The following is a 17,013-nucleotide window of genomic DNA, read 5'->3' on the forward strand; positions in this document are numbered from 1 at the left end:
CTCACTTTGCCCAGGGCTCTTGTGTCATGGCAGGAGGTTCGCGATGTGCACTGCTGCTTTTGTGTGTGCTTCTTCCCACCTCTTTTGAAGATGAGGGCTGGGCTCTGAGAGAGATGCCTTAACTCGGGCATCATTACCTGAGTCACACACCTAAGCTTTTTCTTTTCTTTAATGGCGTGAGCAAGGCTGCTCTTAATTTGAATAAGATTTTGCTGAGCATTCAGAGACTCTGGTCTGCAATTAGATCCTGATGTGCAGATTTATTCTGCAGGCATCACAAGGTCTCCTTTTAATGTCCTCTTGGAGAAAGGACAGATGGATTTTTATGAAACTCATCCCCCAGGGAAAGCAGATTTGTCCAGGTAACACAAAGTATTCTTTTAAAGTGGGGGTTTGAGAGTTGGGTGGGGTTGGAAAAGTGATAGACGATATTTAGCAATGCATTTGCTCCGGATTGTGTGTTGCGAAAGGGTTCCTACCTTCAGTCTGTGATCGCTAGTCAGCTTAGAAAGTTTATGCGAGTTGTGGCATTGCTTTTCTGTTAGTTGTGCTCAAGGCAAATTTGCAGCTGCCTCAGTGGTTCTTCGCTTTGTTTCAAGCTTATGCTGGGTGACATAACCTTTGCCATGTTCCCTCCCAGGACCAATTGTTCATTTTGCTTCAATCTCCTTGAAAACCATACCTGGTGCAGTTTTACATGGAAAGATATCCGGTCTTGGTGGCGGTTATAGCTACAACTCTTTCTTATTAAGGGTGCTTGTTTTTGGCGACAGATCACTTGTGCCCTTGGGGAAAGTGTCTTTTTGAATTGGAAGTTCTCAGTCAAATGTGATGCTTCGTTTAACTTAATGCTTAATGGAAGGCACTTGAGGGCAGCAATGTTGATCAGTCAACTGCTGAGTATATAAGGACAACTGGCATATTGTCATCTTCCTGTTTGGCAGCGTAGCCACTCGTTGCCAGTGTGGTCTGCAAATAAAATAAACGTGTCCCTTCATAAGAGGGCATTTGGCTGTACTCAGGTGTACAGGAGGCTGTGTCTCGCTGTATATTCAAGTTGGGAACCAGGGAACAGCCATTGTATAGAAGGCTCTTTTCATAATGCGTTGGTGTTTGATGGCAGGGCTAAGACTTGCAACGGGAACCACAAATGTTACTTTTAGAACAGAAGTGGGGTTATCATCGGGAGTCTTCTTGTTTTGCATTGGCTTTGTCGGAGGCAGGATTTCATACGTTCTGTGGTACTGACGTTATTCAAAGCTGTTGGATTCTGGCCAGATTTGTGTGCAAGACCGATGGCATGCTAAACACCAATCTTCTCGGAGAGAAAAAACGGTAGAGCGATGTGGCTATGTCTGTGATCTTGGCAAATGTTTACTCAGAAAAGTAAGTCCTGTATGAGATGGATGTGACTTTCGAGCAGTGGGAATAGGATTGGGATGCCAGACTGCAATCTGGAAGATGCTTTCTTCTGAGGAATGCCGCATTGCTCTCAGCTGAACTTATGCTGGATTCCAGTTGCAATTTGTGGTGGGGCATTTTATTAAACAAGTCTGTATAATGAGTCGTTATGCATCAGTTTACATTCTTCTGAAAGCTCAGCTGGTTAGATCATGGTGCTGAGAACACCAAGGTTGCAGGTTCAATTCCCTTATGGGGCACCTGCATATTCCTGCATTGCAGGGGGGGGGTGGACTGGATGATCCTCAGGGTGCCTTCCAACTCTACAATTCTATGATTCAATTGTGCTCCTGTGGGGTTAAACCCTCTTGCTTTTGTTTTCTGCATACTAAACATTCTGTCCTTGTGCCATTTCCTCTCACACTAAGACATGGCACACGAAAGCTCATACCAAGACCAAACTTAGTTGGTCTCTAAGTTGCTACTGGACAATTCTCTATATCTATATATATCTACTGTGTCAGACCAACACGGCTACCTACCTGCTTCTAGATGTTGGACTATAGTTCCCATAATCTCTAACCACTGGCCATGATGGCTGCAGGGAGTCCAAAAGTGTTTGAAGGGGCTGCAGGTTCAGCATCCGTGCGCTCAGAAAAGGTATCATATTATCCATTGCCATGAGGGTAAAAGTGAAAATTGTAGTGTTTGCTACAGGTGAGCAATCCCGTTGCATGTATACTCAGAAGTCCTACTCTGTTCACATGGAGCTCACTTCTGGACTGCAGCCATAGCTCATGATTTTGTTTTAAATAATAGTTTGAATCCTGGAATTTTTCATACCGCCCTCAGTTCAGAAGTTCTAGTGGATTTTCAAGGGATTGCTAAATTAGATTTCACCATTGTTGGCAGAACAGTCAAGCCCTAAAACTGTAAGGCAGGGGTCAGCAACCTTTTTCATCCGTGGGCAGGTCCACCGTCCCTCAGACCATGTGGTGGGCCGGACTATATTTTGGAGGGAAAATGAACGAATTCCTATGTCCCACAAATAACCAAAAGATGCATTTTAAATAAAATCACACATTCTACTCATGTAAAAACCCCAGGCAGGCACCACAAATAACCCTGAGACGCATTTTAAATAAAAGGACACATTTTACTCATGTAAAAACACGCTGATTCCCGGACCATCTGCCGGCTGGATTGAGAAGGCAGTTGGGCCACATCCGGCCCCCAGGCCTTAGGTTGCCTACCCCTGCTGTAAGACATTTTTTTGAATGGCAGTTCAGCATTAAATAAATTGAGAGGGTAAGAAATTGAGAGGATCCTTCTCTTCCAACCACTAGCTCTTTAACATTTTAAGACCATTTGGCGGTGGCTAAAAGTTTTCTCGCAGTTATTCCTATCACAGAGATTCACATTACTAAGAGAAAGCTACCTGCAATATTCTGTAGTCCCAAAATGTGATGGATAGCTTAGAAAACATCTTGACAATCATAAAGTTATGCTGCATTAGTTTAAAGTCAGTGATTGTTTGTGAAGTTGGTTACACCCCAATGCTTGTTTACACTCGTGTTTGAACACCACTATTTCTCTATGAAGTTCTTCAGCTTGGATTGTAAAATGTAAAATGAAGGTTTGTACATGAATGGCCATAGATCAGCTACCTAGAGCTAGTTACTTTGTATTATATTTTATTTATTTCATATAATTTATATTTTATTTAATTCATTTAATTTATATACCTCCTGATTGTAAAATAAAAAACCTCAAAGAAGTTTACAAAAGGTAAAACAGTAAAAAATAAATAAATCACAACCATACAAAAGTTAAAATAATGCTCTTCCCTAGGAGACCCGCCTGGTGCCTTCATTAGACATCTTTAGGCACCAGGTGGAAACATTCATCTTCAACCAGGCCTTGGGCTGATTAATATTTTAATAACCCTGTTTAATGTGTTTGTGGGAGGGGAAGGGGGTAGGTTTGCCATATTTCAAAAAGTGAAAATCCGGACGGAAAAGTTTTTTTTTTAAAAGCTATTTTTGAGGGGAATTGGCAAAAAATGTCACTGCTGACATCAGTTGCCATACGCCTGGGACATTTAGCCGATTTCCACCCAGACACTGCTTTCGACTGCGGTATTCCGAGTATGGGAAATTCCGGACGTATGACAACCCTGGCGGGGTGGTATTGATTTGTGGTTTTTTGGGTTATTGTTTTCATTATCCATTTTTTATTATTATGTTGTGAAAACCGCCCTGAGTTCTACAGAAGAAAGGCGGTATGCAAATTTAATAAATATAAATGAATGAAATGAAATACTAAAATGGATTAAAATTAGCTCAACTTTCAAAGCATCTGGGTAGGCTTGTCTAAACAAGAATTGTTTTAGGAGGATGGCAGTGCTCCATCTCCCAACCCATTCCTTCACTGCTACCTTAAACTGAAATAGATTGGGTGGTCAGTGTTGTGACGTGGGGTTTGTGATTTCAGCTCTCTTGACATAATATGCTGGAGACAGTTCTGTAGTAACACTTCTTTATTAAAGCAAACAAGACTGAGAACTGAGGAGGGGAGAGCTACGTTTATAGGGACAGGGAACTAGCTAGAAATGATACATTTTGGAGGGAACAATATCAGGCAATCACAGTCCTGCCTTTTGGAGGAAACCAATAAGACAGAGGATCCAAATACAGCAGCTTAAATGAACCAATGGTAGCTGTACCCTCTGGAACCAAAAGGCAGTTACTTTACTCTAATGCAAATACAGACAATAATAATACAGATATAAAATCCTTTGACTCAATACACAACAGTCAGGGTTCTGTTCTGTAGCAGGGCAAGGAAACTGGGGAACCAGTAAGTGGGTTGGCGGCCAGTGTGTTGGTCCTAATATAGTGGGAGGGAGATAGTGACTACGGAGAGATGAAAGTTGAAATGAAAGCAATGACTGGGTTGAGCAAGAGAGTCCAAGATTACTGAATCGCCATCACATTTTGATTTTGTAGGAAAGCCACTGTTGTGTATTTTGCTTTTGCTATCTTAAATTGTTTTGATGATTAATTTGCTGTATTTATTGTACTTTTATTTTACCTGTTTAAAAAACAATGTGCCATTCTCCATTTTGGAGTGTTCAGGAGCGGGTGCTGTGGGTCAAAAGTGGTATATAAACAACCCAGAAAAATGAAGACTTAACACTCTTTGCCATGGGAGACTAACTCTGGACTATATCACCACATTATTCCAGCAAGGCACAGAGCCCTTACGGCTGTCATGTTTTCCTATCTCTTCTCTCTCTCTCTCTCTCTCTCTCTTTTTGCAAATTATTCAAGCAGAAAACAAGGCAGTGGTTATGAAGTAATTACACACACAATGGAAGACTTATTTCCAGCTCTTGCTAAATGCCTTTTAGCATTGTGTGTGCATAGTTCACTGTGCCAATAGACCCTTCAGACTTTAAAACTTGACACAGGGCAGCTGTCAGAAATATACACATTTCACTGTCTTTTGAGAAAATACGGTCTCGTTTTTCCTCAAAGAACCTGCAGCTCAGGGGAGAGATTGAGTTACTGCCAAATCCTGTGCTTTGTTGATAGCTCTGAAGATAATTCTTTCTACGTTCTTTTTTTTTTTTTTAAATGGCGCATTTGTGCATTTTATTTGGGGCGGATGGTTGCAACGAGAGAGGATGCTTACAAAAGCTTTGATTTTTGACAGATTTTAATGTTATTGGCTGTTCCACTTATAATCTGAATGGGGGTGGTATTTGCCTGTGTGCTTTTTCATTTTAGGTTGAATTCTTCCCTGTGTCTCCTTCCTCACCACTCCTAACCATTTACAGCAGAGGGAACACCACCCAATATGATTTTTATCTTGCCCTGATACTGCTCCCACTGCATGTACAATTTGTCATGTGTCTGTCGTGTGAGGAGTATGCACTTGTCACGTGGTGTATGCATTGGAGTCTGATTGGCCTGTTGATGGGGCAAAAGTGTGTGATTGGTGCAAATGACCTGACAGGACACAAAGCGATTTCCCGCATACTCCATATGGGAAACTTTTCTCCGAACATCAAATGCACAGTCTAGTAGGCCCAGTTTCATCTCTAGGAATTCAGCGTAACTAGTTCTGTCAAGGCTGAGCCTTCAGTGCCAGCCTGAGGGGAGACAAGGGACTGTGCCAATGAAGCAGAAACACATCAGAGCAAGGGAGAATTGCTGTCGCTCAGAGAAAGTATCAGAGGAAGCCTTAGGACGCGACTTCCCCTGAGCAACAGGCTTATATGCATTACGATGTATTTAAATTTGATTGGTTGGCAACTGAATTCTAGAAAGTTCTCTAGTAGCTCAATTGTGATTAGCTAACGTTGGTCACGCGGGAGGTAATCTAGTGAAGGAGAGACTCGATTTTACGTGAAGCAAGATGAATGTGTTTTAGAATCCAGTTCCCAGGATACTTGAGGACGAGGTAATACGTGATTTTAATGTATGGTGTGTACAAAGCCTTTGTGGAGAGGGGTCATGTTGGTTGTCATAGGCCAGGCATCCCCTACCTTCGGATGTTTTGGACTACAATTCCCATCATCCCTGACCATTGGTCATGGGAGTTGTAGGCCAAAACCTCTGGAGGGCCGCAGGTTGGGGATGCCTGTCATAGGCCAACCAAGAACGGTTTTTTTTGCAATTGCTTTGCAAAATAAAATGAAGGCTTGCCCTCTAGATGTTGCTGGGCTTGCAGCTCCATTGCCACTGATGACGGACCATGCCGACTGCGGCTGATGCAAGTTGCAAGTCCAACAGCATCCGGTGGGCACCAGGCTGGGGAATGCTAACACAGAACAAGCTGTTGATGTAGGGCAGGGGAGAGGATTGTGGTTCCCCTTCTATATTACTAAATATGCATTGTTGTGAGGGAACAAAGAGTACTGTACAGCATTGCACCGATCTTGCACAAATTTTGGGAAGCCCTGGTGACTGTATGGGCAGAGCTGTCAGATTTCAAATTAAGGGTTCTGCCCGTATTCCTCAGCACGGCTGCTGCGCCTTCCTTGCTTGCTGGTACAAGGCAGCCTCTAGTTTTGCAACATAGCAGCCTAGGGAGGAGAATGGGTCTCCAGTAGTGATGGCATGGGTCGAGAGGTGGAGCACCCTGATCCTCTCCCGCTGACTCGGAGGCCCTTAGAAAAAGTATCCCTGGCGATCTCCTGCTTGCAAATCCTATTTCAAGGGCAAATCTCTCTGATCTGGATCCTGGTGCCAGCACAGAAAAGGCCACGGTCTCATTACTAGAAAATATCCATACAGCATTTTCCCAAAAGGTTTTTAACTAGTCCATGTGCCTTAACCAGCTGCAGTCTGTAATTTGCTGGTCCCAACCAATGTTGCAATGTTTTGGGTGGTTTGCCCTGCGTTTCTTTACCTCTCCCTCCTTTAATGAGGCATGGAAAGTCCCTTGCTTCATCAGTAAAGTGAGCAGATTTGCACAGCAGCCCAGGAGGGTTAGGGATGGAGCTTGCAAGTTGTATTTTACCTCATTCGCCTTGTTGCTGGAACCATCATTGTTACAGGATGCCGGACTAGGGCCATTTCTGGACAGCCCTTAGACTGGAAATTGCAAAATGCTGTGGTACAAATCATGGTAGCATAGCACTCCCCTATTGAAACAGCTTCACTAGCTGTTAAGCTGTGTTCCTGGTCTAATCCCAGGTTCCTATTTCAATGTTTAATGCTCTAAATGGCCTGGGACCCAAATATCTGCAACAGCACCTTTTCCCTTATCAATCAGCCCATGCTTTAGGTTTGCAGATGAGGCCCTCTTGGTGGTCCCTGCATGGTGTTGGGAGCCTGAAGATTGGCATTTTGAGTGGCAGCTCCTTATATGTAGAACTCCCTCCCTACTGAGGTGTATCCAGCCCCATATCTTCAGGTGTTTGGTTAAGGCTGAGGGGGATGCCTCCAGTGTAGACTTTGTATTCAATGTGGCATCTAGTTTGGAATGAACACAAACCATTTTATCTGCCCTTTGCTTAAAATAGTTTTTGGTAGTGTCCAAGGGTGTCCATTTGACTTGGGAGTTGGCCCACTGAAATCAGTGACTGGGTTAGGCCCATTTATTTCAGCAGGCCTAAAAGGTAAAGGTACCCCTGACCATTAGGTCCAGTCGCTGACGACTCTGGGGTTGCGGCGCTCATCTTGCTTTATTGGCTGAGGTAGCCAGCGAACAGCTTCCGGGTCATGTGGCCAGCATGACTAAGCCGCTTCTGGCAAAGCAGAGCAGCCCACGGAAATGCCATTTACCTTCCCGCCTGAGTGGTACCTATTTATCTACTTGCACTTTGACGTGCTTTTGAACTGCTTGGTGGGCAGGAGCTGGGACTGAACAACGAGAGCTCACTCTGTCACGGGGATTCGAACCGCCGACCTTCTGATCGGCAAGCCCAAGAGGCTCAGTGGTTTAACCCACAGCGCCACCCACGTCCCACTTCAGCAGGCCTACTTTGAGTAAAAAACTCGAATTCCACCCCATATATGTCTTACCGGAGTTGCCGATCAGCAGAAAGTTGCTTTTTGTTTAAGACCTGCTTGTTGGTTTAAATTCCCGTTCTGTGTAAGTGTGTAGGAGAGAAATCCGAAATACCTGTGCTATGTGACCCATTCACAGGGTTCCCTGGGCTCCGCAGGCTGGTTTCTATTCCTCAGTGGCAAAATACAAAGCAGCATGAGCTGTTACAAGCAACATTATTCTTTGTCAAATGCATGAAGCGAACTGAGAATGTGGTTTGTGTGTATAGAGTAAAAATACAGCTATAGGTTTCCATAAGACTTTTGCTTCAAGGACTGATGGTATCTTTCATTTCATGCAGGTTTCATTCCTCCCCTACCCGTTTTTCAGCCCCTGGCAATATTTTAAGCAAAACTTAAATTTTGTCTTAAATACTAACTAACCTTTGTGTATGCTGAAGGGGAAACAGTGTTTTAAATGGGTGTGAACCCAGATCTGGCAGTATTGATTCAACAGCAGGCCCTCCAAGTGTCCCTATTTCCCAGGGGCAGCAGTGGATTTACAGAAGCCATCCCGGTTTCTGATCCCGGAATGTTCCGCTTTTCCTTAGGACATCCCTGTTTTCACTGGAGAAATGTTGGAAGGTATGGAGTTATGCGACCTCCAAGCTAAGGAGATAAGTAACTATACAACCTTTAGAAGACATCTGAAGGCAGCCCTGTATAGGGGAGTTTTGTAATGTTTTATTATATGTTGGAAGCTGCCCAGAGTGGCTAGGGCAACACTGCCAGATATGCGGGGTATAAATAATGAAGTTGTAGTTGTTGTTGTGGAATAGGATGTCCCTATTTTTATCGGAGAACTCTTGGAGGGTATGCATCAGCTGAGACATCTTCTTGCAAAAAGTACGCCCCCCCCAAATTACCTTTTGTCTAAAAATAACTCTTATTTTTGAATGCTCCGAGATGTCCTCACCTCAGACTAAGGCTGGTTTCCAACCAGCTCTAAGCCAAAAGTAAGCTCTTTGGATACTACTATGCTAGTGGACATAACCCAGCACATGCTTGCTTGTGGGCACATTAAGACCTCAGAGTAAGTGGATTTAGGGAACTAAGTAAACAAGCCGCTTTATGAGTTTATTCAGCAGTGAGTCACAGCTAATGAAAAGCTTCACTTGAAACTGGTGCTTTGCAGTTATTGGCCTGGGTCCTTTCTGGACTGCGAGTAAGTCCAGGAAGGTTTTCATTTTGGTACTGCTTTTACACAAAATTTGTGCAGAGAATGAATGCATGCGATACTGAAGATCTACATGCCTTGGGGTAGCTCTGGGTCGTTTGTGTTCCAAGAATGACCAAAAGCCATTGGTATTGCATTGTCAACCTCTAGCATTCAGAAATCAAGATTATAGTTTTAAAACATAGTTTGAAATGTTTCGTTTATGCTATTGGCTTTTCAAAAATAGAAGCCTCAAATACAGTAAAGACTTCTTCTGAAGCTTCCCCCCCCAAAAAAACATAGGTGATTTATTTTTATTTTTTACTTTAAATATTATAAGCTCGGGACAAAATAACTGGGAGGTCTTCGTTCACTGTCAAAGCACGTATCTTAGATTACAATCCTGTATGCATTTACTTGGGAGTAAATCTCACTCAACTCTGTGGAACTTGGTTCTGAATGCATAAGATGGCATTGTTCAGGCATCCCCAACCAGTGGCCCTCCAGATGTTGTGGCCTACAATTCCCATGATCCCTAGCTAACAGGACCAGTGGTCAGGGATGATGGGAACTGTAGTCCAAAGCATCTGGAGGGCCAAAGGTTGGGGATGCCTGCATTGTTAGACAAACAAAGTCCTAGGTTAGACTTGTTGTCTGGTTCCCAGGAGTTTCAGGCATTCAGATCAGACATCCCTGAGTTAGATAGGCCAATCATCTGACTAGTTACAAGGCAGATATTTTAATGTATAATTAAGCTCTAAGCACAATGCCTCTTGGAAAAAATATCAAGATAAAAGTTTAATTAAAATTCAGTTCATCCTCTCCCAGATCTCTTTAGAGCTTGGTCAACAAAAAGCTAGTCTAAGTTGGAGGTTGTGCAATTCTTGGTTTCTTCTTTCTTTCGTTCTTTCTTTCTGAAAAAGAGAATGGAATGTTTATTAAAATATATGTTCTGAAAGCTTAGGTGGTAAGTTCCATCATGGCTGGAGGGCAGCCAATGAGAGGGCCTCTCTGTTCCCTTCCTGCATAATGATATATCCCTAGCAGTAAACAGTGATTGGGCAAGAGGGTGGAAGCAGTTAGTTTGAGTGTGCAAGCCCTTTGCATGGCTAAAAGTGTTCCAGATAAAACAATGAGGTATTTCTGAAGAATTCAAAGACTGTGATTCTTCTTCTTGTTTTAAGTTATATGAAGTTGGAACATGATAGGATAGCAAGCTTTTCCACCAGAGCCAAGAACAGCAACATAACTGCATTTTCAAAATGTTCGACAAGCACACCAGTTTTTGAGAAACTGCTTTTCTGTCTCTGCTGCTGTGTGCAGTGGGAACTAGCAGACCCTCCAGACCATTGTCTCAACGTACCCAGGGCTCATCCTCCCACTCACTTGGCCTGTACTCTGACTGTATCCTGTACTGATTAATCCCCCATGGTTCAAGAGTTTTTCTCTTCATTTTGTGGGTGTGCCTTGCAAAAATCCAATCTTACCCACTGAATCAGAATCTTACCAGATGCTCAGAAAATCCAAAGAGGGGTTTGGCTTAAGTGAGCCTCAATTCAGCAGGTAAGGTCGGATTTTTGCAAGGCACAACTGCGGAACAATGAGAAAAGTTCTTGGACCTGCCTGGGGCAATTAATTGGTACATAATGCAAACAAAATGTGGACGAGCCCTTAGTTGGGTTCCTTGCACAACCTCGCATGTGTGGTGGAAGTGCTGAGACGTGTGCACGGACCTCTTTGGGTCCCAGCCCAAAGTGTGTTTTGTAATTGTGTGTTTTGTTTCATCTCCCTCTCTATGAAGCAAAAGGCCTGTTTTGGTTCTTCAGAATGAAACGCTCTACTCCCAGAGGCGACCCTACACCAGCGAGGATGAAGCTTGGAAGTCCTTCCTTGAAAACCCTCTTACAGCAGCTACCAAAGCCATGATGAGCATCAATGGGGATGAGGACAGCGCTGCTGCCTTGGGACTGTTGTATGACTATTACAAGGTAACAACGTTGGCACTTGCCTAGGACTCGTAAAACAGGCCAGCAGAGTGTGCTTTGTTGTTTCACGTGCCTTCCTTAAAGGGGAGAAAGGCCATGCCTTTTACCACTTAGCTGGGAACATGATACAGCTGCTTTTGTAGTGGCTACAAATAATAAAATAGCAACTTCTGGTTAGATGACTCAAAAAGGAAAAACAAGTATTGGATAAGTAACTTTTCCAGTTATCTAAGCAACCTCTTCTGGAATCTTTCTTTAACAGGTCAAGGCGTTGGTAGTAGTTGGCATACTTTGCTTTTGGGTTCTCTCTCTCTCTCTCTCTCTCTCTCTCTCTCTCTCTCTCTCTCTGTGTGTGTGTGTGTGTGTGTGTGTGTCTCCCCTTTTCAGTGATGTCCAGTGAAACAGATTGGCAGGGAAATGCTCCTTCACACAGCATGTGATTGATTTATGGAATTCCCACAGCCATACAATAACATTGAAAGCTGAACTCGCCCCCTTTAATGCTCTTAGACATATTCATAAAGGACATGCTCTGTGTGTAGCACCGTATTTCAGAGGCAGGAGGCCAGTTACTAGGGGCAGAGGCAGAAGAGGGCTCTTGCCTCCGTCCTGCCCTGCTTGTGGGGTCCCAAAGAGGCATCTGATTGGCTGGTGTGGAGAAGCAGGCTGCTGGGGTAGATGGTCTGTTTGGCTCATCCATTAAAGCTGCTCTTACGTTTTGACTTGTCCATGCCCAAATTGTAGTATATCTCCTGGGAAATGAGCACCTAATTCTTTTTCTTTTCAACCCACCTTCCTTATAAACAACTGCATAGCTCTGGAAGGTTTCGTCATTCTGGGTTTTCCTTTAGTGGATTAAATGGAAGAGGTGCTAACCTGTTAGAAATGTAATGTATCACTTGGTTAAAGCTAAGCTGATGTGTGGAGTTCTCTTCTACCAGATGCAGCTGCAGCTGCGGCCAAGGCCCTTTTGAATTAAAGTTGCCATCAGGGACAGCCTTGTGAGGAGCAAATCAGTACCCTCTGTTTGCTCACTTTTTCCTTTTCCTCTTCATTGAGTCAGGAGAGAGTCTCCAAGCGTAATCCTCCTTTGCCTTGCTCTGGTAGCTTTGCACTGCCTTGTGCTTTATACTAGAGATGAGTAGGACTCCAATTCCCATCAAACCCACCACCACCAGCAATAGTCATTGGTCAGGAGTGATGTGGGTTGCATTGCCAACACCATCTGGAGGGCCACACGTTCCCCCACACCTGATTTATGTAGAATTGCAGCAGTTATCAGTATGTGTACCCAGTGCCATGTGAGGTGTGTCTTTTGACTGATCAGAGCATGTCCCATTTGGAATGCCCCATTCTCTTCCTCTTTCCAAGCATCTGAGTGCTTCCCAGTTCCAAAACTGGGGGTGGGAGAGCATGGCCCCTCACCCTTGGATGGCCAGGTGAAGAAATCATCATCATCATCATAATTTATTTATACCCCACCCACTCTGGGTTGGGTTTCCCCAGCCACTCTGGGCGGCTTCCAACAAAATATTAAAAATACAATAAAAGATCAAGCATTAAAAACTTCCCTAAACAGGGCTGGTTGGGTTTCCCCAGCCACTCTGGGCGGCTTCCAACAAAATATTAAAAATACAATCAAAGATCAAACATTAAAAACTTCCCTAAACAGGGCTGCCTTCAGATGTCTTGTAAAAGTCATATAGTTGTTTATTTCCTTGACATCTGATGGGAGGGCGTTTCACAGGGCAGGTGCCACTATCGAGAGGGCCCTCTGCCTTCAAAAAGAGCTCCTTCAACTCTTAATAGCTATGTAAGCGCCCAAATTCATAGAACTGAGGGGACATGGAAAGACTGTTAATTATGAGCTCCAGGGCAACAGAGAAACTAGTGTCGCCCACTACAACATAGAATAAGAATAGAATTTAAGAGTTGGAAGAGACCCTGAGCATCATTCTAGTTCAACCCCCTGCAGTGCAGGACTGTGTTGCCGTCCCGTACAGGGATTGAACCTGCAACCTTGGTGCTATCAGCACCACACTCTAACCAACGGAGCTATCCAGGCTCAGTTCTGTGCTTTAATATATGCTTGCTCTGAATACCCCAAAACCAGTCAGACTGGCTATAGGACTCGAGGGGCTACTGGTCTGATCCGTCAGTGGTGTTGTCCAACCGCCACCAGCTCTTAGCTTGTAAATAATAATAAAAAAGCTTTCACAAGCCTTTCATAAGAAGAGTTGGGCAACAAGAGAAACTTAGCTTCGCGGCTGTGGGCCTTGGAAGCCTCCTTAACAAGCACACACTCATCTCTGAGCAAGGAAAGGTATCACCCTCAAGCTTTTCTACAGACAAATCATCGTGTTAAGGCTGAGCTTCTACCTACTGACTGGGTGTGTTTGCATTAAATGTTTTCTTTTTGTGCTTTGTGTGGGTGTAAAGAAAAACAAAGCCAAGCAGACAGATTAAGTTGTAATAAGTTAGTAACCGCATTTTAGCTTGGCACGTCTTCCATACCTCCCTGCTCCATTTGGGAAAATCCAGGGGGGGGGGAAATCAGTGGGTTAAGGAATGCTGCCCTTTCTCTGCTTGCCCTACTTTCTTGTAAATGCCACCCTGATCCTAATTAGCATTACAAGCCAAAGACAGGTTTTGGAAATGTGATCCCCCCCTTTTAATGTGCATGTCCACCCCTAATGTGTGGGCCAATGTGATGTAGTGATTCAAGTGTTCAAAGCCCCACTTGGCCATGAATGAACCTCACTTGGGTGCCCATGGTGCAGTCACTGCCTCTTAGCCTAACCTTCCTCACAGGGTCATTGTGGGAGGACCAGGTACACTGCTTTGAGCACCTTTGGAGAAAAAATGTGGAATATAAATGCAAGAAATAAATAAATGCAAATAAGGGTTTAGCTTGGATGCCTAACATGAGAAGTTCTGAAATGTGTAAATTAGCAATGAAAGATCCACATTCTGAAAATTGCAGCCCTTACTTAGAATCCTAGAATTGTATAGTTGGAAGGGATTGTGAGGATCATCAAGTCCATAGCTGTCAACCTTCACTTTTTTTGTGAGAAATTCCCTTATTCCAGCGCCATTTCCGGCTGCTTCCTGCTGCTATCCTGGATTGTTAGATATCCCGTAGACTGTCCCTGGGACAGGCTGCTGATCCCTTATTTTTGAGGCTGCTGATCCCTTATTTTCAAATCTGAAAGTTGATCAAGTCCAACCCCCTGCAGTGCAAGGATATGCAGCTGTCCCATACGGGGATCGAACCTGCAACATTGGTGGTGTTAGTTATTAGCTCTAACCAACCGAGCCAGGCTGACTTCATGGTTGCCTTGCAAGGGAACTTACACTTTTGTTTCTGTGTTCTTCCACTGCCCACCACCCTAAACATATGCAGCATTTTAATCTCTGTCTCACTTAGATTTGCTAAGCTTGTGCCGGAAGCCATTTACTATAGCATTTAAGAAGTTTTCATCAGCTACACTGTCATTTACGTGGTGCGCATTTGCCAGGCAAAATGTTTAAATGCAAGGGTGTTGCTGATACAGCATATTTCAGAGCTGGAGGATGTCGAGCTAATTCCACCTCATGTGAAAATTGGTTTGTGAATCTAGTCTTCAAAGTACAAACTGGCAACTGTTGAAATTATGGTTTCTGCTTATATACTTCACGCTTTATTTGTTTCAAATAGCCTTTAAGCCAGTGTTTCTTAAGAGGGGGCGGGAATGTGTTATGTTTGCATTATTCAGAAGCATTTAGCAACTTACAGATACAGGAATGAGACCTCATTCTTTGCGAGCAGGATTTGAAATACGAGCAGTGGTAGAAAATTGATAATATATTAAGCAGAAGAATGTCTTAGGTGAAATGTTTATTAGAATACAGTATGTAAATAGGATGGGATTAAGAATAGCATGGAGGGAAAGATGGAAAGTCAAAGCTTAAAGAGAAATGCATAAAAGATTTGGAATCTGGAATTCATATGTAAAGATTTTAAAATTTAATTAAAAAATTGACTCCCCCATCCAAAAAAAGGGGGTGAGAGCTTATGCTTTAAAAGGGAAGGGTTGTACCCAGAAATGTTTCTCTTGGACTAGACCCATTGCAGTCAGTGGATAATTGCTTTCAATGGGACTACTTTGAGCCTGACTTAATCAAATGCAACCTGGGCTTTGGAATAGAGGCATGGAGGAAAGAGTTAGAATTTTGGAAGTTTACGTGATGCTTTGCCACGATGATCCCAAACCTGTTTGGGAAGCAGTTCTGCGACTTCCAATTCATCTTTTCTGCTAGGCTTGGGACACAAGGTAGAGGAGATGACGAATTAAGTTATTCTCTGCAGACAGTTGCAAAGCCAGAATCAAAAAGCCTGTGCCTTTAAATAATATAAGCAGTAGGTAACATATCTCTTGTCTTTCCCATTGCAGCTTTGTGGTAATGCTTTGAATTCAAAGATAACTTGCTTATATAATGTTCTCCTACTAGGTTTCGGTTCATTATTTTGTGTGTTGTTGTTTTTTGTACTTGAAGGTTCCCCGGGAAAGGAGAACGTCAGCAGTGAAACCAGATGTAGATCATTCTGACCAAGAACATGGCAAAAGGTTCAGTATTCAAACTTGAAATGCTTTTTTAAAAAAAAAGTAAGAAAGAAAGAAAGAAAGAAAGATAGTTGGAGGTAACAGCATCTTGAAGGCCAGAGGTTCCCCATCCCTGCTCCTCAGGTATCACATGAATGAAGTTTGGCCAACGGTATCCACTTTTGTCCTTGCCTGGTGGCAGGCAGAGCAAAGTAAATAGAGATGGGTAGGTCCATGTTGGCAGGCCTGACCATTCACAAGAGGAGAAGCACTAGAATGCCTAGAGTCCTAGGAGTTCTCTTTGTGGCCAGGAACCCTGTCAGTCAAGGTAAAAAGATCATAGAGCTGCTGTGGAAGATGCAACGTAACTTGAAAAGTTGGAGGTGCATGATTAGTTTCAACCGCCTCTTTTTCTTGATAGCTTCAGAGTTGCCACAAACTTATTAATAATCCTCCCATGATGGAAACACATATATTGGAAAGACGTTGTTCTGCCTGTTCCTATGTGGAATGTACCTATTGATGGGGATGTCTTCAGCCTAGGCTTGGAAAGCCATGGCTGCACATCAACAGCATGATTGCTTTTAAGGCAGCTTGTGAATGGAGTAAAGGCACTGTAAGACAACTTAGAAGGACAGCCTGTTCATTTCCCTTTACTCTGTCTGGTCCACATCCACTCACCCAAAATGGGTTGGCTCACGTCATTCAAATTGTAGTGAGGTAACAGCAGGGAGCAGGCAGGTCTGTGCTAGAAACAGAGTTGCTGAAGGATGAGGGGAAAACCCGACACCTTTACAGGTAATGATTTCTCCAGTACAGTACTGGATGTATCAGAATTATTGCATCATTATGTTGATGCGTAAAATGCACTCCATGTTAATTTTAAAGCTATTTGTGTGAATAGTCTTTGGCTGCACGCATTTTATTCTGAAATCAATGGAGACTGAGTACTTGCTTTTTCTACATAGTCCACACACAATCTAGTTTTGTTGCATTGTTGTTGTTTTTTGCCCATCCTGAGAAACTGGAAATAAAATTTCATTGCAGATTTATTCTGAGTTACCCTGCAGTGTGTCCATTTGAAAACAGATGCAGGTGGTCCTGATAACTGGGGTGGGGGTTGTATCCATGCATGTCCAGTGATGTTGTGGGTCATACCAAGATGGCAATCACCACTTCCTTCGTTCACCCGGGACATGTGCCTGGAGGAAAAGGCTCGAATAACATAATCAACGGGGAGGGTGTATCAAGTAATTACACATGGCTTCGTGGATGGCAGGATCTAGACTAAATCGAGATTGAAAGCAGCATGTTGAAGCATTAAAGAT

General features: G+C 43.5%; 1 protein-coding gene across 3 annotated transcripts in view; it reads left to right on the forward strand.

Moving 5' to 3' along the window:
* GRHL1 (grainyhead like transcription factor 1) overlaps positions 1-17,013 on the forward strand; it is a 62,356-nt gene that overhangs the window by 2,152 nt on the left and 43,191 nt on the right. Inside the window, exons 1-3 of one of the 3 annotated variants that reach the window (XM_083607281.1) lie at positions 48-362; positions 10,919-11,105; positions 15,639-15,709. In XM_083607281.1, the coding sequence (XP_083463407.1) occupies positions 316-362; positions 10,919-11,105; positions 15,639-15,709 (305 nt within the window). In that variant the 5' untranslated portion in view covers positions 48-315. Of the gene's footprint in view, positions 1-47; positions 363-5,709; positions 5,869-10,918; positions 11,106-15,638; positions 15,710-17,013 lie in introns of those variants that run through there. The other 2 variants (XM_083607282.1, XM_083607283.1) reach the window with 2 other exon arrangements.

This window comes from Podarcis filfolensis, assembly GCF_964270895.1.
Source record: "Podarcis filfolensis genome assembly, chromosome: 3".
NCBI lineage: Eukaryota > Metazoa > Chordata > Lepidosauria > Squamata > Lacertidae > Podarcis > Podarcis filfolensis.